Source organism: Mytilus trossulus, chromosome 4 (genome assembly GCF_036588685.1).
Source record: "Mytilus trossulus isolate FHL-02 chromosome 4, PNRI_Mtr1.1.1.hap1, whole genome shotgun sequence".
In the NCBI taxonomy this organism is placed as follows: domain Eukaryota; kingdom Metazoa; phylum Mollusca; class Bivalvia; order Mytilida; family Mytilidae; genus Mytilus; species Mytilus trossulus.
Genome location: NC_086376.1, coordinates 48,131,478 through 48,147,894, shown reverse-complemented (window position 1 = coordinate 48,147,894; position 16,417 = coordinate 48,131,478). Strand labels below are relative to the sequence as shown.

General features: G+C 33.0%; 1 protein-coding gene across 3 annotated transcripts; it reads right to left on the bottom strand.

Annotated features, from left to right (window-relative positions):
* Positions 1-583: 583 nt before the first annotated feature.
* LOC134715422 (uncharacterized) lies at positions 584-13,440 on the bottom strand. Of its 3 annotated transcripts, none has more exons than XM_063577585.1 (2): positions 13,369-13,440; positions 584-3,984 (listed from the first exon to the last, which is right to left on the bottom strand). In XM_063577585.1, exon 2 carries the CDS (start codon positions 3,960-3,962, stop codon positions 1,686-1,688), a length of 2,277 nt encoding a protein of 758 aa, XP_063433655.1. In that variant the 5' UTR covers positions 3,963-3,984; positions 13,369-13,440; the 3' UTR covers positions 584-1,685. The 3 variants fall into 3 exon arrangements, with proteins under 3 accessions (XP_063433655.1, XP_063433656.1, XP_063433657.1); XM_063577586.1 differs by lacking the exon at positions 13,369-13,440 and adding an exon at positions 13,272-13,353; XM_063577587.1 differs by lacking the exon at positions 13,369-13,440 and adding an exon at positions 11,242-11,322.
* Positions 13,441-16,417: the final 2,977 nt, after the last annotated feature.

Genomic DNA, 16,417 nt, shown 5'->3' with positions numbered 1-16,417 from the left:
TGACTTGCACATGTATCACCTTTCTACATGGCGTTTCAACCCATGCTGATAGTCTTGTAATAAATAACTGTCTTCAGACATCCAAATACTACTTAACATAAACCTTAACTTAGGAATCTTAAATTATATTAAAAAAGAAAAAAGTCTTCTATAAAATGCCCAGAAATAACAAATTGATAACAATTCAAACTAGAAAACTAACGACTTAATCAATGTAAACAAAATGGACGAAAAAAACAAATATGTAACACAGAAACAAACGACCACCACTGAATTACAGGCTTCTGACTTGGGACAGCCACATACATACAGAATGTTATGTATAATTTGAGGTGCATTTAATGTCAATTTTGAATGCCATCTCATAGACAGGTTAATATTTGCTCAAATTGATCTAAATATATGTCTCTTTCGCCTAAAGTTTCATATCTGCAAATTTATGGTTAGTTTTCAAAATTCAACAATAACATCTTAAATGTTCTAACTTGGAGGGAGTGATTTCATGATCTGGAGTCGGTTTCACAAAAATCACATTGGAAAGGGACACAAGGCAAACTGGTAAATAGAAATTGGTATACACACATAAACAAAAACAACCTTTAATCATTAAAATATCAACATATGAAAAACATTGAACAGTCAAAACAACTCCTGTTGTTCTCAACTTTATAAATAAAAAACAATAAACAATCACAACAACTCCAGACCTGTTGTTCTTAAATTTATAATAAATAAATAAAAAACGATGAACAATCAAAACAACTCCTGTTGTTCTTAAATTCATAAATAAAAAAAACCAATGAACTGTTACTATCAAAACAACTCCTGTTGTTCTCAAAAAAGCTTTCTACATTATTAAAAATATTACAAAAAGTTGAAAAAAAAGTTAGTTAAAAGCTCTTGCTTCTACATATACATATCTACTAGCTTCTTATTTTGAGACACTATTATATCTTTGGTATATGAATAAATTTCGGACTAGTTTGCGGAATACTATTTTCAAAAATAAAAAGTCAAAAATATTGTAGCAAGATTCCAGTATCAACAAAAGTTAGTGAAACTCTAGAGCGAAAAAAATGCGAAATCTAGTGCTTCGAGTACCACTTCATCGTCTACGTATAAATAAAATATGTTGGATAAATGACAGTGTTACAACACAATAACCTGTTTTACTGATTTTAATATAGTTTTGTGTGGCAAGTATTTAAAATAAGCTTAAACTTTATGTATGATTTTAAAAAACTTAATATTATCATTGATTCATAAATATGAGGACACGGTTAGATGAATCCTGCCAAATGGTCATGTTCACCCAGTCATTCAATACATCAACTATAGTTGTTCATTAGTCCATGGATTCATGGATTCAAAACCATGTTGAAGTCATGTGAATACCAATAAGTGATGAAAACACAAGCTTTTATGTTTTTTTAGTCCAAAAATCATTAAGCTTAGGGGTTAATTAACCTTAAGAAAATACATGACTTGCCCACACTCACCTATAGTTAAAGCTTGGAAACAAATAGTGCATTGTCTGAATTAAAGCAAGAATAATGACCAAAACCAAACAGCGAGCTAATTTTAAAGCTATCTAAGATCACTGAACTAGTTCAATGGGTACAGATATGTCAGATCTGAAATGTTAAGCCCTATCGCAGCAATAAACATAAATCTATCTTGGTAATTTAACTATACACAAAGAATTCGAATTCCCATGTGTCTGGAGAATAAGAGTCTTTGAAGCAATCGTCGAGTCCATTCTCACGTATTCTTTCTTGCATGAAGTTTAGCTTCTTGTCAACTGTTTCCAATCTGATGTCTGATAGAAGATTATTCTGTTTGCCTCTCAACAAAAAGTGAAAAGAACGCAAAAATGGCATTTGTTTTAACAAGTGAGGGTTATTAATGAAAAAGTTCGGAAGCCTACCCGATTCAAGCGCACTCTTTAAATATAAATACGCGTCTGAGATTCTGTCAGATATTAAAGAGAAAGCCCATTGGTCCGGTGTTGACTCCAGCAATAAGTAATACACAACAGTCTCAATCATATTAGTGTTCAACTCGCCACGATCCAATAGAGACTTTCTAGATAATGCTGTAAAAAGTACTTTGAGGATTTTAATGCACGTTTTGTGACAACTGTGTATTCCTGCAGCTTCCATTTTCCTGTTTACTTCATTCAAATACAACTGTTCAAAAGAGCTGAGATCTAAACTCCAGATGACATCAGATCTGCCTAATGGTACCGGAACGGGATCCTGTCCTCTAGCACTTTTACTTTTGTATTCTTGTTGCGTAGATGAATATGCAGTTGCGAACAGGGGAACTGATTGAAACCATCCATGTATTGGTAAAAAAATGGCGGGAATTAATTGTACTCGTATTTCTGAAAGACCTAAGCCAATGACGCTTCGAGTGTCTATAGAAAGAACTATGTTAGCTAATGGAGAACGCTGTATGCGGAACGGCAGGCGGTCGATAAGTGACCTTGTTCCTGTATAGAGATTTTGCAATGCCCTATCTATCATCTCCTCAGCTATAAATGATACCGATTTTGCACAAAGGCACACATGACTTTTTTGCTTGATTTGTACTGTTTTTAAACATTTTGGTTCTGTGCAAACATTGTTTGGTTTTGCTCGAAGAATTATCTTTCCAGGAGGAATTTCGTCAGATTTCATTTGGTCCAAAATTTCATAAACAAAAAAGTCTTTCCCATGAAAGTTCATATGAAAGTCAAATTGACTTGCATGTGCAACTTTTAGACCTTTGCGCATACTTCCTGTTAACTTGAAATTCTTAAATTTGAGTCCGCCTACAGACGAATTTGCTTCTATTTCCTTAGATACAAGATACAGGCTATAATTTACAATAAGATTTGCAACCTGAAGCTGTTCCATTTTTATAGAACCTTGATTCAAAAAGAACTGAAGAAGTTTTCTGGTTGAAGGTTCTCCGGAAATCGACATATTCAGATCAACATCAAAATCAACAGCCACATGATTATTCATTGCAATATTTTGAATCAGTTCCTCCCACGCTCTCTTCTCTAAAGGATCTGTCGATTGGTCGTCTTGCTCTTGAAGATGAGGTGAACTGCCGCGAGATCTATTCATTGACCTACGCAGTGGTCTTCTTGGTGTAGAATTCAAAGTATTGTATGTAGGACCAAATCCAAGATCAGAAACAGAACGAGTAGGTGAACTCCTACTTGGGCTTTGTCTATTATCCAATAAGAGCTTATCCATCATAGAAAACAGGTAATCAGTAGTATGTTTCAGGAATGTTAGAACAGGTACTTGTCTAGGTTTAGGATTAACGTGGTTTGAGACTTTTGTAAAGACTTGATACTGCAATAATATTCTATCGTTTGTCACAGATATTTGAGATTTTACCCGTTCCAATTCTTCAATATGAGACTTTGAGTCCTCTGTAATATTACTGTGGTCTAACGTGTGTGTTGGCTTAAATGCTGCAAGTTCATCGTCAGTATGTTCCTGGTCATCTACTAACTCATTATTTTTGTCTAGTGCACTAGTATTTGCATTTCTTTCAAACTTTTCTCCATGTTTAAGGCATCGTTTGACAATTCTATAAACCACTAAACAAATGAAAATCGAAAAAAATAGTAGCAAAATATAAACTGAAAGGACGAGTGGTCGAATCTTCCATTCATATTCCCATTCTACTGGTTCTCCACACGGATCAATAATCTCTGGTTTAAGTTTGCTAATTGATGGTGTCGGAGGCGGCGGAAAAAGCGAAAATCGTTTTGCAGATTCTCTGATAGTTGAAATTAGCCAAAATCCGGTGTCCCTCCAAGTTGTCGTATTATAATTGATTGTTTCATTACTGATATTTGAGATGTTACAATGTGGTATTTCATCTGTACACTTCCAATAGTGCACTTTGAAAAGAAATTTGTAGTACTCTGTTAAATTGAATGCGGGAGTTAAAGTCATCACCAAGTACTTTATTCCAAGTCTGAAAATATAAGATAACGATGTAATTATTATTTAGTAAATATTACGGTATTATAACGATATACGCGGCTTTGCATGACCCTCATTAAGATCGACCATGGTTCACTGAAAGGTCTGATCTGACATCAGGGGCGGATCCAGCCATTTAAAAAGGGGGTCCTAACCCAGGACAAAGGGGGGGGGGGGGGGGGGGGGGGGGTTCCAATTACATGTCCCCATTCAAAAGCATTGATCGTCCAAAAAAATGGGGGTTCCAACCCCTGGAACCCCCCTCCCCCCTCTGGATCCGCCCCTGGACATTCCCATTTAAAATATTTATAGTTTAGGGTTGGGATATGAACAAAGTTCTAGCTATTTAAATATGAACTACACCAGTCAGGGGTACTACTTGTACAAGTGTATTTAATTTACTTGAAGAAGTAAAAAAAAATATACACATATAAGTAAATTTTTAGGATACTTATACAAGTGATTTTTTTTTACTTGTATAGGTAAAAAAAAAATGGCTGAGTTATGTCCCTTCCGCATTGATTTTTTTACTTGTATAGGTAAAAAAATCATCCTTTCTTCTTTTCTTGAATTCTGAAGATTTCTTTGCTCTAATATAATTTTAAATTGTGTACCCTTTGCAGATATCTTTACTAATCATTCAAGTGTAATTTCATGGACAATGAAAGTCCCATTTGTCTGTTATCTTCTTAACAATGCTCATTTACAAGCCCCAAAGGAGCAATTTTTGATTGCCTTGCGCAAATATACAAGATCTTTGCTCAATCAGTTTCTTTGATGAATTAATGAGATGAAACATTGAACTTTAAGGAAAAAATTTGAGCAAACCTGGGAAAAATTATTAAAGGCATGATTTTACATCTCAAAACTTGAGGATTTTTGTGGGATTGTAAGAAAAATTTACTTGTATAAGTAAATTTTTCAGAAAATTAAGGGGAGATTATTCAAACATTATTTATTTACTTATATGTGTATATTTTTTTCCACTTCTTTAAGTAAATAAAATACACTTGTACAAGTAGTACCCCTGACTGTACACTTTCTGATTGAATGCCAGTTTTACAATATACTACATATTCAATTATTCTCTGGACTTAGTGAAACCGAATTAAATTTAAATAACAGTGAAAAGTTAAATTTATTATTGTCAGAATATCCTCGAAAAACAGCTCGATACTTAGAACATTCATTTACAAAACGCAGACAACACTTATATTTAATTAATTTACATGTATATAAAATTCCGGATGACAATCTGAATTATAAATATAGTATCTATTTGAAGTGACATATTGGGCTGGGTGTAATTTAATTGAAATATTTCAATATTGTACATAATTTGTTATACACAATGTCACTCGAATAAACATATTTGTATTGTATTGTATTGTATTAATAATATACAGGGCGCGACAAGTCTCCTAGGAACAAACCCTTATGTTTTATTATGACAATTAAGAGTTTTTGTTACTTAGGGTAGAGATCTGAACCATTTTTGAAAATGGTCTGGCTAGCAAGTAATAAAAATATGATATTGATATTGAGGTGGACGTAAAAATATATAATATTGAAGGTCAAAATTAGAAGTTTAGAGATGTGGCACTAATGGCATATGATAAACTACTATAAAATGTCTCCGTCAAAGGATAAAAAAGTAATAATTAGGATACTAGAATGTATAGAAATCCATTATTCTGATGTCAAGATCACATATAAACTGAAGGTCTTGATGACGCACCATAGTATGGTCATACCCCTATATGTCACATAGCATATAAAGCCAGCACTAGTATTCAAAGATAAAACAGCTGTGACCCGGGGAAAAGTTGCAAAAAAAACTAGACACACTTCTAAAACCTGATATTTCTATTGGTCAAGACACTATTAAAACACACACACACACACACATACGGCGGAGAGTGTGATACAGAAGATTGTCACCCCGAGAAAACACCGAAAATATTTGTTTTCGGATGAATATGTGATTTATATCATGTGTATTGAATAACTGAGCGGGTGTACATATCTGTCTGGCAGATATATTACTGCCTGTCATTTATGCATCATTTAACATAACTAGCGGTCATCAGATGTCCAGAACTTCGATACTTTGATTATATTAAGCAATCATGACCGGGAAATTAGATTCACCAGATACCCTCTTGCACGTCTAACAAACAAACACACTCACAATCATTTTGAGATAAACCAAAGTGAAAGAAAATGTGTTAATATGAAATGTTAAATCTATGCAAAATAGTCCCAAAGAACTTTAGCATTGGCTTTAGAAATATTACAAGAGTGCACACGCTGAAAGGTCTCGCCTCTTTTATTAACAATTAATATTATCAACGGTTGATAGTCCTAAATATAAAGCTTTACTACAACTATCACATAAACTTAACATGGTCCAAGAAAATGAGCCAAACGTCAAATAAAAAGAAGGAGAAATACATATACTCCTTACAATCATTCAATACACTAAATATAGTTGACCTACTGCTTATAGTTTCTAAGACAGACCCAACCAAGAAAAACTAAACATTGACCAATAAGCCATGAAAATTAGGTCAAGGTCAGATGTACAATGTGAGACAGACATATACAGCTTACAATCTTTCCATACAACAAATACAAAATTGAGAATGGAAATGAGGAATGTGTCAAAGAGACAACAACCCGACCATAGAGCAGACAACAGCCCAAGGCCAAAAATGGATCTTTAATGCAGCGTCGGAGAAACTGCCCCAACCGGATGTATCCTTCAGATGGCCCCTAACAAATATGTATTCTAGTTCTTTGAGAATGGACGTCATACTAAACTCCTAATTATACACAAGGAACTTAGTTGACCTATTGCTTATAGTTTAAGAAAAACAAACAAAAACACAAAAACTAAACACTTAGTAATGATCCCTGAAAACTGAGGTCAAGGTCAAATCAAACCTACGAGACTGACATGTACATCATAAAATATTTCCATACACCAAATATAGAAAACCTATTGCACATAGTACATTGTATTAAAAAGAGATCAAAAAATAAAACTTAAGTTTGACCACTGAACCATGAAAATGGAGTCAAGGTCAAATATATCCCCTAGACTGTATTGGGAATCCTTTTCTTCAGTCAAAGTGAAAAAGCGTCCGTAAAAGAAAATAAAAGAATCTATAACCTGTCAACAAAACAGATGTCAGGTTGAAGCAAGGGTTTTTTCATTCCAATTATATAGTGTTCTTTATTAAAATACAACTAGAACACACCCGTGATATCACGGGTCCGTGACTGAATTAAAGTATAGAACTATGCTCAAGCCTGATTTTAGTATTAGTATTGTCATCCGATTATAAGATACACAGTTTTCTCTGCTTTCAAATCTTTCTGTTTGAACCCGTCGAACTGGAACTTGTCAATTATTGGTAATATATTAATTATTTGGAACACAGAAGGAAAGGAGTATTTTTTAATCAACAGCATTTTCCTATATTAGTTATAAATGAAGTTGAATTCTTTGATTCTCTGTTTTACGTCATGCCCGCTAATAAATTGAAAACTGTAACTATATGCCTTATTTTTTAGTCCAGATTTTTAGTATTCGTATTGTTATCTTAGAAAGTCTTACTGATTAAAATACTACAATAGGTAACAATTTGACCATTTAGTAGTGCCAACCCTGTGATTATGACCCGCGTATATTGCATACTGATCCTGAAAACACCGTTTAGTGGTGCGCCTGTCAGATGCAGAACATACAGATAAGGTAATAGGTAACAGGTCAATATACTATTGGTATCGGTATCGGACTCAACCCGGAACTTCTTAATTATTGGCAATATTAATTACGTGGAAAACAAAAGGGCCTGGAGTGGTGTAATTTTTAATCTACACCTTTGAAATGTATTGTTTATATATAAAGTTGAATTCTTTGATTCGTCGTTCTTACGTGATGACAGCTGACAAATTGAACCTCGCCATTTTAGTATTATAGAAGTGTTATTTATGTCATCATTATAAGTGTAGCAATTATTTAAATGTTACATAATAGTAAAAAAGTGAAGTAATGTAAGTAGTCCTATAATATAATATAAGACTTCGTAGGTTCATATCGTTTGCATTCAACGGCTATTTTTTTTTTTACTATCAATGCTGAACCACGTGGTTTTGTATCTATCTTTAACCTACAACTTGTATGACAATTGTTTATATTTCCAATATAATGACAAAATTGAGAAACCTAAACAAACATACTTCATTACTTGGTTTAAAAATGGACAATTATTTGGGCCCAAGCTGAGAAAACTGTGTTTACATACAACGAAATATAGCAGATGGCTGTGACTGCTTCCATGACAAAATGTTGCAGACTTCATCTAGAGGCTCCTTGGTATGTCGTTCACTTGATATTTTATTAACAATTGATGCATGAAATAATGCAACAGTTATACTTTAAAACTGTTATATCTTGTTTTTAAACAAGATACCCTAATGCTGGTAGTGGCCAATTTTTGTTAAACCTGAGACTACTATAACACAGAGATTGGTCACTATCGATTTATCGTGTAGTGTGAGTCTCCACCTTTTCAGCTACGTTAATATAACGTAGTTTCATTAATATAACTAGTTTCGTTAATATAACGTAGTTTCGTATTTATCAATAGCAGACGACATATGTCACCACCTAATCACCGAGACTACTAATTGTCTATATATTGTGTTATAGTAGTCTCAGGTTAAACTTGTCTCAGTTGTTTCAGGATAAACTAATGTAAAAGATTACAAAAATTTCGACTTAAAGGGCAATTACTCCTTACAAGGTCAATTGACCATTTAGGTCATGTTGATTTATTTGTAGGGTTTGTTTTTATAATTTAAAAATCAGTAATTACTTGGCTGAAATTCGTCTGCTTATTTGACTGGAAAGCACAAGGTCATGTTTTTCTCTGGCTGTTTATGAAGTCTTTACACTAAATCCATTGGATGTTGGATGTGTACGGATTGATAGTTTAGTCTTAGACATGTTAGATGCATGGTTTTTTTTTATTAGTTGTTAGTGGCTTTGAACTAGCTGTCAGATAACTGCGAGTACTCTCAGATCTGTTCTTTGTGTCTTTTTATGTCGGGATGTTTAAGTACCTGGCCACATCCACTTGTATTTTTGTCCATCTGATGAGTTTAGCTTTTTCAACTGATTTTTATAGTTCGTTCTTATGTTGTACTGTTATACCACTGTCCCAGGTTATGGGGTGGGTAAGGATCCTGCTAACATGTTAAACCCCCGCCACATTATTATGTATGTGCCTGTCCCAAGTCAGGAGCCTGTAATTCAGTGGTTGTTATGTTTATGTGTTACATATTTTTTTTTAGTTCATTTTTTTACATAAATAAGGCTGTTAGTTTTTTTCATTTGAATTGTTTTACATTGTCTTATTGGGGCCTTTTATAGCTGACTATGCGGTATGGGCTTTGCTCATTGTTGAAGGCCATACGGTGACCTGTAGTTGTTAATGTCTGTGTCATTTTGGTCTTTTGTGGATAGTTGTCTCATTAGCAATCATACCACATCTTTTTTATATAAAGGTATAAAATGAAAATAAATTTGTAAGTAAGTGAAGCCTGCTCACACTGTTATGTTATATCCTTATTATTTGATTTGAGATAGTTAGAGTTAGACAGAGTTAGCCATATAATTTTTTTTGGCAGGCAGGGTAATCAAACATTTTTTTTTAAACTATAGATCACTATACCCTATCAATGATTGTGACCAAGTTTGGTTAAATTTGTCTGGGTAGTTTCAGAGGAGAAGATTTTTGTAAGATTAAAAAAAAATTGTAAGATTACAAAAATTTTGTAGGATTACAAAAATTTACTTTAAAGGACAATAACTTCTTAAGGGGCATTAGCTACATATACGAGATTTATAAAAAATCTAAAGTATGATTATTTTTTTGTTCAATCATTAGTAAAAGTGAAATAGTGAAATAATAATTTGCTTTTATCAGCTAAAACGCTTCAATTTTGTCAAATTAAGCTAATAAACATTAATAATGAATTATTCACTTGCAAGTGAAAAACTCGACCTCATTAAATGCATATTCACATTAACTCCAATTTAACCCCGTAAAAAGAGATAGAAAAACGCATGCAACTTCCGCGTATGGTTATTTAAAGGATGAGAATGTCAACATTGAAAGTGAAACAAAGGTAAATGATTTGATTAACTGATTCGATCCACAAAACATCATGCTCACAAAGGTAAAAACAACGAGAAACATAATTTTTTAATCTATAATTCATAATTTAACAGACCTATAAAAATACAAGTGCACAAGCTACTTAATCTATTTATATCTATGTTTATGTTTGCATCGCTTATATGGTCATAGAAGGTCAACTTGATAGTTAATTAGATGGCGTCTTGGCTAAAATTCACAAGAAACGAAGCTACATCTTATTGAGACCATGTCTTGTAAATTGATTATTTTATACTTTTGATAGTTTGGAAAAATGTTTAACATTGTTATAAATGAAATATGAGAATTTGAGTCAAATCGGTGAACTTGAATTTGGCAGCTTGTGCCCCTTTAAGGGGTCAATTGAACATTTTGGTCATATATAACTTTTTTGTAGCTCTTAATTTGCTGAACATTTTGTTTGTTTACAGTTTATCTCTATTCATATAATAACATTCAAGATAGTAACTAAAAACTGCAAAATTTCCTTAATATAACCAATTAAGGGGGGGGGAGTGGCAGCAACCCAACAACAGTTTAATTGTTATGTCTGAAAATTTCAGGGCAGATAGATCTTGACCTGATAAACAATTTTAACTCATGTCAGATTTGCTCTAAATGCTTTGGTTTAAGAGACACAAGCCAAAATCTACATTTTTTCCCCCTATGTTCTATTTTTAGATGTGGCGGCCATGTTGGATGTTTGGCTGGGTCATCCGACTCATTTTTTTAAATGGCCATGGCTATTTGACCAGCACCGGCAAAATAGCCAATTTGCTATATGACAGGCACAGACAAAATAGCAAATGTGCCAATTAGCTGGATCTGATTAAATTATATCTGACTGGAATTAAAATGGAAGATTAAAAAATAATTAAATATCAAAATTTTATATTTAAAAACTTTTGTTCCTGTTACTCATACATGTATAAACACTTAAACTTTTAACTATCAAATTAAATATATTCTAAAAATCAAAATGCAACTCTCATTTAGAAACAAAAAAACCTATCATGTACCTGTATATGACTTCACTGTGGCTAAACCACACCAGCAAAAGATGTTTCTACTTGATGGTATCTAATATCTGGCACGGTGATGGAACATAACAGAGAGAGAAAAGGTTGATTTCTGTTTATTTTATATTTGCTATTTTCATGATACATTTGTATTGAAGAATGTGAACACATATATAAAAAGAACCCTATCTACATATGCAACATATGCACACACAGAGGCGGATTCAGGGGGGGGGGCAGGGGGCCTGGCCTCCCCCTTTTTGGAAAAAAATTTGGTTGCTTATATAGGGAATCACTGAAGCGTGACTGGAGCGGGCCCCCTCTTAGGTCAGTCAGTGGGCCCCCACTTATGAAAAATTCTGGATCCCACACTGACACATGATGCAGATCACAGGAAGCCAGAGTAATGTGTAGTTCATGTTGGGCAAAATGTTTGGAGTGGCAGCATTTATCTTGTGCTAGATTAAAACAACTTCCAAAGGCAAAGAATTGGTTTTGTAATAATTGCAAATGTTAAATCATGCATCCTTTTGAAATGTGTAGCAAACAGCTTTTAGTATGTCTTTTTTATGATGTACATAGTTTTACATAACACTATTTTTATCGCATGGCAGGATATTCAAACCATAGATTTTACACAAATTTGGACATCAACTTTCTTACAAATATTTTAGAAAAAAATATATTTAGTAATATATATACATGTACAAATGTGTTTTCATGCTTTTATAAATTAATATTATAAAGTTTTAATTATTTATTTATCATTGTCTATGAACATCTTCAATTTTTTTTTTGGATTGTACTGTCTGACTGTATTTTTAATGCTTGATATTGTGATAAAATTATTTTAAATTATTTTTGCTATTTTGTCTGTGCCAGTCACATAGCAAATTTGCTATTTCGTCTGTGTCGGTCAAATAGCCACTGCCTTTTTAAATTAGATACCCTGATAATTATTGTGGCCAAGTTAGGTTAAATTTTGCTGTATCAGGTCCGTTCGCGCCCAATATACTTTCGCACCCTACACGTTCGCACCTCGCATGTTCGCACCCAAGGTCCGTTCGCACTCTACACGTTCGCGCCCAATTTTAATACAAATTCCAGTTGAATAATTGGAAAATCGTGATTGTTATTTTTAATTGCTTTGATGTAAATACTGAATGTATTTATAGCTTGGTATGAGTAAATGATTGAATATTTTAAATGAAAAACACAAAAGAAAATTGTTTTTAACAGCTTGGTCCCTTTGATCTGAAACAATGAAATAATAAAATATAGCAAAACACTATTATATAAACCAAAACATGATAAAATGTATTCAACGCACAAAAACAAACGTAGTCAGAATATCACTTCATTTTGAAACAAGTCAATGAAACAAAGTTATAGGCAATACACTAAACAAAACATGATTAAGTGTTATTCAACACAAAATAAAACGTTGACAGAATCCCACTTTAATTATAAAGGAATATTATTTTTTAACAATACACTCTCAAAAACATGATTAAGATTTATTCAACACATAAAAAATGCTGTCTCGCTTTATTTTGAGACAATGAAATCAATTATACTTTTAAGAATACCTACTTGCCAAAACTTGATTTCAAAGTTATTAAACACAAAACCAATTAAAATTGGGCGCGAACATGTAGGGTGCGAACGGACTTTGGGTGCGAACATGTGGGGTGCCAAAGTGAAAGGGGACGAACATGAGAGGGTGTGAACATGAATGGGCGCGAACGGACCCGGATTCAAACTTTGCCCTGTAGTTTCAGAGGATCTAAGATGTTTGTAAAAGTAAACGACGGTCGGCAGATGCCAAGTGATGATAAAATCTCATTTGGCCCATTGGACCAGGTGAGCTTTAAATGACAAAAGCAAGCAACCTTGAGTTGAGACTCTCTACAGACTACACTGATATTTTATGCATGTGTGTTTATTGTGTACAATTGTAATAAATCAAGTGTAAAATTATGAATGTAATCTTCTGTTTATACAACACACGACGAGTATGGAATGAATACTTATTCTGACTTCCTCATGAATATATATATGGAAGAGGCGGCTTTGTTTTTTTGTAGGATAACGCCGTATAACACAAGACCGAATGACAAAACTCACCACACACGTTGTAAATTATCATTCTATGTACAGGAAATGAGTTTTTGTATTGAATTGCCTCCCCTAGTCAAGTATTTTTATGGCACTGGCTACGGTTACATGGAAATGTAACAATAATAAAAATATTATTGTTAAATTGGACAGGAGACTTGATGCCGGAATGCATAGTTGGGAAAGGACCTGTGTAATTACGAATGTAACAATAATTACTGAGGCTACGGTTACATTACGTTATTGTTCAGGAAAAACAGCAATGTACGCTAGATTTGATTAAACTGATATCTTCTTTAGTACTAGTTTTATTGCTTAATTCTTTCATTTGTACTAAACAATACTTGTAATACTGATAATTGATAATAAATATTATTATTCAACAAATAGTGTATAACTTGATGATAGTTTTACGTATTAATTTGATGTTCTTAAAGATATTATACTCAAGATTATGAGTGTCAAACACAGGCACTTGTTTCTGTCAATATGGGGTTTACTATCAATACCATTATAAAAAAAAAAACACAAGTAGGAGGGTTTCTGTAACTCGAATATTTATTGTTACATTTGTAATTAATCGTTTCCTCGCCTAACTTTGCATTCCGGAAATTAGTCTCCAATGTAACAATAATATTTTTATTATTGTTACATTTCCATGTAACCGTAGCCAGTGCCTATTTTTATTTTGTCGTAGGAGGGTTTCTGTAACTCGAATAATTCAAGCCCTTTCCGTGTCCGATTTTCTCCCACATATATTACACAACGTCAGAGTGGGCGTGTCGTTATCAAAATTAACAACATTGAAAATAAAACTATAATTTTAACCAATCAGAACACAGTAAAAACACCAAATTTATTTATTGTAAAATGTTTCATGTACAATTTGTTTTGGTATATGTTTAACATTAAATACATTTTCTTCTCTCGTAATATGGAATAAAACAATTATTGTCTTTTGTTTCGGTGAATATGGGGTTTAATTGACTTTTGAAAAACTGATCTTCCGACTTCGGCCGTCGGCCTCAGTGAATATCATTTTTTCAAAAGTCTATAAAACCGCACATTTACCTCATCAAAAGACATTAATTGTATAGTATTGTTGTTAAAGAAATATACAAGTAAATTCACTAATCTATGATTTATTCCAGGAAACAATTTACATTATCACAGGTGTCATTCGGGAGAAATTATCGTGAAAGAATATCTAACGGTGGTCAAGTATTGCCAGACGATTATCGTGTACTTGGCAAAATTTTAGATTTTTCTAGTATCTGACTATAATAATCCTCGAGCGACTGACCAGGGGAAAAGACCAAACTTTGAAATAATTCGCTCTACATTATTACAGCGGCGCTATGTAAATTAAGATTTATGTATTTATCTTTAATATTTTACAAGTATTTTGCCAAGACTGTTTTGACTCATCGCTTAAAGAATTGAACCATGTAAGTGCGGGTCCTTTCAGATGTATGTGAAAAGCTGCTATTTGGCGTTTTTCCTGCTCGGCTAGGTCGTGAAATAATGCATAATATTAAAATTCTGCTAAAAACCGCTGAGCATTATTCTGCGCTACATTTAGCCAATTTATCCATATTTAGCAATCATTAGGAAATGACGGTAATATTACAGGCATATCTGGGACTGCAGCTATGTTAAATAGTTGAGGGATAGTTTCGCCTTCGCTATCTGTCGTGGAACAGTATCATTTATTTGTGCAGAAACAGAGGCTGACTCGGATTGATCAAGGTCTGGAAATTTGTTTTCCTCAATAAAACTATCATTTGAAACGATAGAACTGTCGTCATCAAGATAACTATTTAAAACTGTATATATATATATACTAGTATATTAATTTTATTTTTGAACCATGAATTCGTAAAACAGCCTTTTAGTTACTTTTAAAATGAAAACTAAACTTCATAAAATTAGCGTTAAAATCTATGTAAAATTGACAATAAGAAAATGTAGTTAGTTTAGTTTCAGCATATTTTATTGTCTAAATTTACAATAGGATTGATTACAAGTTATAGCAACTTAAGATAATCCTCTCCATATAAGTACACTATACAAAATTTCAAGATGACAGCAATTATATATTACAGTACTGTATATGGAAAATATATACAATAGCTATATTATGTTTAAACAGTATAACAGTTGAATACGAGTACATTTTAAGCCATACAGCAATATTAATTCAAAGAATCTTTTTGTATGGCGTATAAAACTATGTACATTTCTGAAACGGATTGTGTTTTATTCAACGTTTATTTCGTCTGTTCCAAATAAAATATCATGTTCTATGGAGATAGCAGCTAAGTGTTAAAATTGAGAATGGAAATGTGGAATGTGACAAAGAGACAACAACCCAACCATAGAGCAGACAACAGCAGAAGGTCACCAACAGGTCTTCAATGAAGAGAGAAATTCCCGCATCCGGAGGCGTCCTTCAGCTGGCCCCTTAATGCCTCCTTGAATGTTTTTAAAGAGCTGATTTCTATTGCTTATGTAGGGTGGACATTCTTAGAAAACGTGAATCGAATCTACTAATGGACGCCCACATTCACAACTTGGGTCATTTACTAAATTATAACTCTTTTTTAACGGACATCTGTGTCGTAATTTTGTTTGTAGTATATTTTCCATCCTGTTTCCAATGAAATAATATGTAGGTACCAAAAATGAAATATTTCTCCGGATGGTGTTTTTGAAATTTGGAGGTGATTGTATGGATCTAATATCTAACTGGTAATAAATTCCATGCACGAATTGAAGAAGGAAAAAAGATATAGAAAATGTGTCCAACCTACATCTCGGTACTCTATAGTGAGAACGGTTTCTAGTATTACATGTATAATAATTATCATCTGTATAATTCGAGATACAATCCATAAGATATTCTGGAACATTAATATTGTATATTTTAAGAAATAAACATAATTTACGTCTATTTCTTCTAGAACTCAAAGTTTTTCATCCAGTGAAAAAAAAAGTAAGGATTCTATACTTGCAAATGGCGGATACCCAGGAATATTTCTGGCTACCTCAAACTGCA

Coding starts and splice junctions, on each gene's coding strand:
- LOC134715422 (XM_063577585.1), bottom strand. CDS start 3,962: ATGACTTTAACTCCCGCATTCAATTTAACAGAGTACTACAAATTTCTT.